Raw genomic sequence first — 7,119 nt, 5'->3', positions numbered from 1 at the left:
CTAAAAAAGGACCAAATCTATAAACAACCATCAAAACATGGACAAAATGTGTAACTTTCATATTAATAACATGGACAAAATTTGTAGCAAGTCAGGCAGCATTGAAGGCGGCATCGGGCAAGGTTGCTAAACACGAGAGAGCTTGTTTGGAGAATCAACACGTGTTTATCCCCTTCGCCTTTGACACTTTTGGTTTCTTAGCTCCGGATGCCGTGGACCTTTTGAATAGGGTTCAGAAAGTTGTGTATAGTAACGTATCAGGCCATAAGAATTAAAACTTTGTTTTTATTCGGATTGGGTTTGCTATCCAAAAGGGGATTGCGGCGCAGCTTGTTGCCCGCTTACCTGCCACTTCATTGTAAATCGTTTGGATGTTTCTATGAAATATAAAACGAGCCAATAAAAAAAATATAAAAATAACATATATTATTCTTAAAAGAACATCGACCAAGATTCACGCGCCGCCATCAAGCAGTAGGATACAGCTTATACTAATAATAATAACCTGTCAAGAAACCAAGCATGTCTGACTGCCACCATCCAACTCACCCTCAACTCCTCCACTTCTTCCTTCATCTTCATCACTCTACTTGTGTTTGTGTGTGAGAGAGAAACAAAACAAAACAAAACAAAACAAAACAAAAGATAAGATAAAACATGAAAGGTGAAAGTGGTGGTGGAAAGATGGTAATCAAGTCCAAGCTCAAGTGGGTTGGTTTACTTGGACTTGTACTCTCTGCTTTATCACTTTTCACTCACTTTCTTCTTGCTAGATATTCATACAATGATGACGTCATCACTGAGTACCAAGGCATTACTATCTTCTCTTGGAGGCCTGTTTTCCAGAATGCAGATCTTACCCCCAATGTAATTTTTGATCATAGCCCACTTCCAAGATCTTGTTTTTTTATACAAATTTTCTGTCTTTTGTGGTGTATTTTGGTGAATCTTGGTTAAGGGTTTGCTGATTTTGGTGAAAAAGATTGGATTTTTAGTGTTTTTGGAAGTTATTTTTGCTGTTTTGATGATTCTTGATTAAGGGTTTACTGATTTTGGTAAAAAGATTGGATTTTTACCGTGTATCATATCTTTTGCAGTCAATTATGCGTTTTTGATGAATCTTGGTTAAGGGTTTTCTGCTTTTGGTAAAAAAGATTGGATTTTTAGTGTTTGTGGAGGAAGTCAATTTCAGGTCCTTTGCAGTCAATTTAGCATTTTTGATGAATCTTGGTTGTGGTTTTATTGATTTTGGTAAAAAGATTGAATTTTTAGTGTTTTTGGAAGTCAATTTCATGTCTTTTGCAGTCAAATTTGAGTTTTTAATGAATCTTGGTTAAGGGTTTGCTGAATTTGGTAAAGAGATTGGATTTTTAGTGTTTATGGAAGTCAATTTCATGTCTTTTGCAGTCAATTTTGTGTTTTTGATGATTTTTTTCTCAAAGGTTTACTGATTTTGGTAAAAAAAAAAGATTGATTTTTAGTGTTTATGGAAATCAATTTCATGTCTTTTGCAGTTAAAGTTGAATTTTTGATGAATCTTGGTTAAGTGTTTACTGATTTTGGTAAAAAAATATCTGATTTCATGTTTGTGGAAGTTATTTTCGTGTCTTTTGCAGTCAATTTTGTGTTTTTGATGAATCTTGGTTAAGGGTCTACTGATTATGGTAAAAAAGATTGGATTTTTAGCGTTATGAAAGTCAAATTTTCATGTCTTTTGCAGTCAATTTTGTGTTTTTGATGAATCCTGAATAAGGATTTACTGATTTTGGTAAAAAAAAGATTGTATTTTTAGTGTTTTTAAACATGAGCTTTTAATGATTGATTTTGTGATTTGATTGTTGTGCAGAGTAAATTGTATAGAAGACTTTGGGGACCTGTTAGGCGTCTTGAATCTTTGCAGCCTCATGCTAAACCTAGACAACATTATGCAGGTTTGTTTTTTTCGTGTCCGAAGTTGTAAAGTTGTGTATGGTTTTGGCTGTTTTATAGGACAAATGGTTTAAGGATTGGATGTATTTTAGTTCTAGTTTTAAACGTTGGACCTGAAAACCGAATCAGTGCTCTACAACTTGTAGAATTGTGATTAGCGGTTAAGAATGTGAGGATGATCATAGGTTGGACTTATAAATATGTAATAGCTATTAACTTATTATAATTCTGTTCCTTTATCAGTTCCAGTTTCAGAGTCGGATAGATTCATTTTTGTACGGATACGTGGAGGCTTTCACGAGATCAGGAGTTCGGTTAGTATATTTCTCAAAACCATCAAATTCAACACAATGTATATCTTTTTACGTATTTGATCACAAAAGGTTACACTTTTGTAGATATGTGATGCGGTTGTTATCGCTCGGCTCCTCAACGCTACACTCGTGGTTCCCGAAATTCAGTCTACCACAAGCAGCAAGGGAATCAGGTCCATTGCACACTTTCATAAAACTTTCGAAAGGGCATATTCGTAAATAACGAAATACTGAAAATCGGGTTTATTTGTTTTTCAGTGCTCAGTTTAAGAGTTTTGCTTATCTTTACAACGAGGATCAGTTCATGACAGCATTAGCAAATGATATCACGGTTGTAAAAACCCTTCCGAAAACCCTCAAAGGAGCTAGAAGAAAGAAAGAAATCCCTTCGTTTAAAGTTGTCAACTCACAGTCTCCATATTATTATTTACATCATGTTCTCCCGGTTTTGAAACGGCACTCGGTGGTTGAGCTTGTTGTGTCTGATGGTGGATGCTTGCAGGTAATGCATTACTGTAATTTTATGTATAATTTTCTTCACATTTACAATAAAAGATTGAATTTAATATAATTTAACATTAACATTTTTGCGATTGTGGTGTATATTCCATAGGCAATACTTCCTCCAGATCTTGAGGAATATCAACGGCTGAGGTGCCGTGTTGCGTTTCATGCTTTAAGTTTTCGTCAAGAGGTTCAAGAATTGGCAACCAAGATTTTACATAGGTCAGTTTTCAAGTACTAATGTTTGTGGGTCAAACATGACACGAACCTGAAAAATGTGTCGGATACATGAACCTGAAGTAACACGAACCAAAAAATCGTGTCAGACACCGAGACACGTGAATCCGAATATGACACGGATCCAAAAATCGGTCAAACACGTGAACCTAAATACAACACAAATATTTGTAGGTTGACATGAACACGACCCATTTAACTCCGTTTTTTTACTTTTGCATACTAATACAATAATACTCCAAAATTATAACAAAATTAATGCATTTGTATATAATAAATTTATTATAACAAAAATAATTGTTTTAACTTATAAAACTTTTCTTCTATTTTTCTTTCAATTTTTGGCTTAAAATAATAATAATAATAATATTCAAAAGGGGGTTGCGACAGAGCGATGGGGAATTAGACAGTGATGTGACCCACCGAGTTCAGGTAGGATGGTGTAGATGGAAAGCAGCCACAGGTATATTGTGCGACAAGAGTTTCCCGACTAAACTAAAGGGAAAATTCTATAGGGTGGCATTTAGACCTGCAATGCTATATGGAACAAATTGTTGGGCCATCAAGAAGGCACAAGTGCGGAAGATGGAGGTAGCAGAAATGAGAATGCTACGTTGGATGTGTGGGCACACAAGGCTAGACCGAATAAGAAACGTTGAGTTTCGCGAGAGATTAGGGGTGACGAACATAGCAGACAAGATAAGAGAGTGGAGATTGAGATGGTTTGTTCATGTAAAGAGAAGACAGACGACGAATCCTGTTAGATTCGTAGAAAACATTACTATAGAGGGGAGGAGGGGTAGAGGACGACCGAAATTGACTTGGGATGAGAGGATTAGGCATGATTTGATAGACTTAAACCTCTCCGAGGACATGGTTGAGGATAGGAATTCGTGGAGAAGTAGAATTAAAGTTAAGGATTTTTAGAGAGAATTGAATACCTTAGGGCTTAGAATTAACTTATTTAGGTCACATACCATAATGGTATTTCCCTTACATATATTATTATTATTATAATTATTATTAGCTTTTATATAGCTGTTAAACTGTGATCTTATTATTAATATTATTATAATTAGTAGTAGTTTTTATATAACTGTTAAACTTTGATTTCCTTTATTTTGCTTCATACACATGTACTTAGAGCCGAGGGTCTCTCTGGAAGCCACCTCTTTATTCCTTTGGATAGAGGTACGGTGTGCCTACATCCCACCCTCCCCAGACCCTACTTATAGCTTTGCTGTCGGTGGGATTTTACTGGGTATGATTGATTGATTGATTGATTGAAAAGGGGGTTGCGGCGCAGCTTGTTGCCCGTTTGCCTGCCACTTTATTGTAATCGCTTTGTAGTAGCTAAATCAATGAAATACCTATTATTAGCACCATAATAACGATAACGATAACGATAAGTTAGCCCGGACCCATTCAGACTCACAAATTGTCATGTGCTCGCGGGTTTTACTTGAAGTTAGCCCGGACCCATTCAGACTCACAAATTCGCGAGTTTTATGTTAGGTTCATGTCGTGTCATAAATTTACACCTATGTTATTATTAAATATTATACAACCAGGAAATGAGCCTTTGTTGGCCTGATTATTTACACCTATATTATGGACTTTAGGTTACGGGCTCCAGGAAGACCATTTATAGCATACGACCCCGGAATGACAAGAGATGCTTTAGCATATCATGGTTGTGCCGAGCTCTTCCAGGTACACGATAATTAAATATTTGATTTCTCTTAAAAAATTAATTTACACTTTATAATTCATTATGCAGGATGTGCATACCGAACTTATTCAGCATAGACGGTTATGGATGCTTAAACGCGGAATCGTCAAGGGCAATCTTACCGTTGACTCAAATACGCAACGCCTTAACGGTTCTTGTCCACTTATGCCAGAAGAGGTAATTGTTTTTATTTGACTTCATACTTAAAAAGGTTGACTTTCTTTGACTGTTTTGACTTACAACTGACACTTTCGTTTATAGATCGGTATCATCCTTCGTGCATACGGATACTCATGGGACACGGTAATCTACATATCGGGAGGAGAAGTGTTCGGCGGTCAAAAGAAACTAATCCCATTCCACGCGATTTTCGAAAACGTTGTCGACCGGACATCGCTCACAACACCTTGGGAACTAAACAAGATATACGGGCGTGAAGCAAACCTTGTTGACAAATACCCGAAAACCCCACCTTCGGCTGATCAAGAAGTGAAAAAAGATTCATGGAAGACGTCTGGTCAACGCCCGCGACCACTGCCGCCGCCTCCCGCCAGGCCAAAGTCGTATAACATTGAAGGGTGGTGGGGTTGGGTAGCGGAGAGTGATAACGAGCCCGAGAGTACGGTTATTGAGTTGAGGACTAATGCTCATAAGCTACTTTGGGAAGCAATTGATTATATGGTGTGTGTTGAAGCTGATGTGTTTGTTCCCGGTTTTGACCGCGATGGTAAAGGAAGACCGAGTTTTGCAAGTTTGGTTATGGGCCATCGGTTGTATCAGTCGGCTACCGCCAAATCGTTCATGCCCGACAGGTAATTAATAATTGTTTCAAATACAGTCTAGTAGGATGCATAGGACTGCAGGGCTGGCTGGTGGGTTGGGCAACCCGGGCAACCGGCCGGGCCACTCACTTTTGGTAGGGGTGTGCAAGAAACCGAAAAAACTGATCCGAAACCGAAAAAGCGAATAATCCAAACCGAAAAAATCGAACCGAAACAAAAACCGACGGTTTGGTTTTATGTTTTTGTAAAAACCGCACTAACGGTTCGGTTTTGGTTTTGCATGTAAAAAAAAGGAAAAAACCGAACCGAACTCCTATTTTTTTGTTTTTTTATATTTTATATTAAGTAATTTATAAGAATTTAATATATATGTAACTCCAATATTTTTTATCAAATGTAAAATAGTCTATTATTTACAATTAACAAATTATTTATACCAAAATTAATTATCTTTTGCCAAAAAAAAATTTCGGCCTAAAATTTTCAAGCTCAAATGGCAAAAACCGAAAAAACCAAAAGCGAACCGTAACCAAAACGAAAACCGAACGGTTTCAAAAACTCAAGAAACCGAAATTTTGGTTTTCGGTTTGGTTTTAGCCAAAAACCGCACCGAACCGCACCACGCACAACCCTACTTTTGGGGGCACAAAAATATTTATATATATATTTTAAAATATTTTTTTATAAAATATGTACAAAATAATCCTCTTATTAGATATTGTGCCCAATTGTTTTTTTTTACCCATAACCCATTTGAGGTATTGGGCCAACAGGCCTTTTTATTTAGTTTCTCGTTAGGGCCTACATGCCTTTTTATTTTGGCTCGACCGAGACATTTAAAATCTCGGAGATGGCAATATTACACTTGAATACCTTTTAAATATGATAATTATATAACTATTTTAATAATATTTTATCTACTTTCAAACAGGAAAGAGATTGCAAAACATATGGATGAAATAAGTGACCATTTATACGAATTCAACCGGACCTGGATCAAATCCGTGCGGAATCACTTAAGTAAAAGCTTGGTTGATGGATTAACCGAAGAGTTAAAAGCATCAAAATCGTTGTCGTTTCTTTCTTTCCCGGTTCCCGAATGTACGTGCTCGAGATCCAAGAAAGCTTCCCAACTGCCCGACGCTCTTAAAACCGCGCCTTCTTGTCCTGCTTGGATGGGTGAAGACGTAATTTCACGTACCGCAGACAAAGATTATAAAGACGAAGAAGATCTTGATGAGGACGACGACGATGATGGTTCTGGGACTTTTAGTTTGTTTTTCGGGCAAAGTGGCGGTTCGAGCAACAGAAACGCTGCGAATAGTGACGGCAGAGGCGGTGGTGAGATGATGAGTAGTAAAGAAGAGACTCAGATGGAAGATCAAGAGGAAATGGAGGGTGGTGATTGACTGATTAATAATAGAAGTTAAAGAGACCTTTTTTAGTTGTAGTCTAACTTTAGTTATTTTGTAATATTGTACAGTTTGAAGTTGGAATATGTTATTGGTTAGACTGTTTTAGTTTGTAAGCATGGTTTGACTTTTAAAGTCAAACCAAATGTCTTCCAATTTTACAATCTGTATGAATTTTTTCAACTCTTATATAATATTATTATAAATTT

The 7,119-nt window shown here is 36.8% G+C and overlaps 1 protein-coding gene across 1 annotated transcript; it reads left to right on the top strand.

Moving 5' to 3' along the window:
• Window positions 1–511: 511 nt before the first annotated feature.
• LOC143539740 (O-fucosyltransferase 27-like) lies at window positions 512–7,063 on the top strand. Its single transcript, XM_077032968.1, has 10 exons — window positions 512–867; window positions 1,847–1,931; window positions 2,173–2,243; window positions 2,328–2,416; window positions 2,502–2,745; window positions 2,857–2,969; window positions 4,607–4,697; window positions 4,765–4,893; window positions 4,978–5,528; window positions 6,430–7,063. The coding sequence occupies exons 1-10, from the start codon at window positions 658–660 to the stop codon at window positions 6,905–6,907; spliced, it is 2,061 nt and encodes a 686-aa protein (XP_076889083.1). The 5' UTR covers window positions 512–657; the 3' UTR covers window positions 6,908–7,063.
• Window positions 7,064–7,119: the final 56 nt, after the last annotated feature.

Source organism: Bidens hawaiensis, unplaced genomic scaffold (assembly GCF_021521415.1).
Source record: "Bidens hawaiensis isolate Kalapana, Puna unplaced genomic scaffold, B.hawaiensis_p1.1 tig00012010_1, whole genome shotgun sequence".
In the NCBI taxonomy this organism is placed as follows: domain Eukaryota; kingdom Viridiplantae; phylum Streptophyta; class Magnoliopsida; order Asterales; family Asteraceae; genus Bidens; species Bidens hawaiensis.
Note: the sequence above shows the minus strand (reverse complement) of the source record. Positions and strands in the feature narration are given on the sequence as shown.

Excerpts from the sequence above, each read along its gene's own strand:
- LOC143539740 (XM_077032968.1), top strand. The coding sequence starts at position 658 with ATGAAAGGTGAAAGTGGTGGTGGAAAGATGGTAATCAAGTCCAAGCTC. Across the intron at positions 1,932-2,172 it reads ACCTAGACAACATTATGCAG|TTCCAGTTTCAGAGTCGGAT; the intron begins GTTTGTTTTTTT and ends TTCCTTTATCAG. Across the intron at positions 2,970-4,606 it reads GCAACCAAGATTTTACATAG|GTTACGGGCTCCAGGAAGAC; the intron begins GTCAGTTTTCAA and ends TATGGACTTTAG.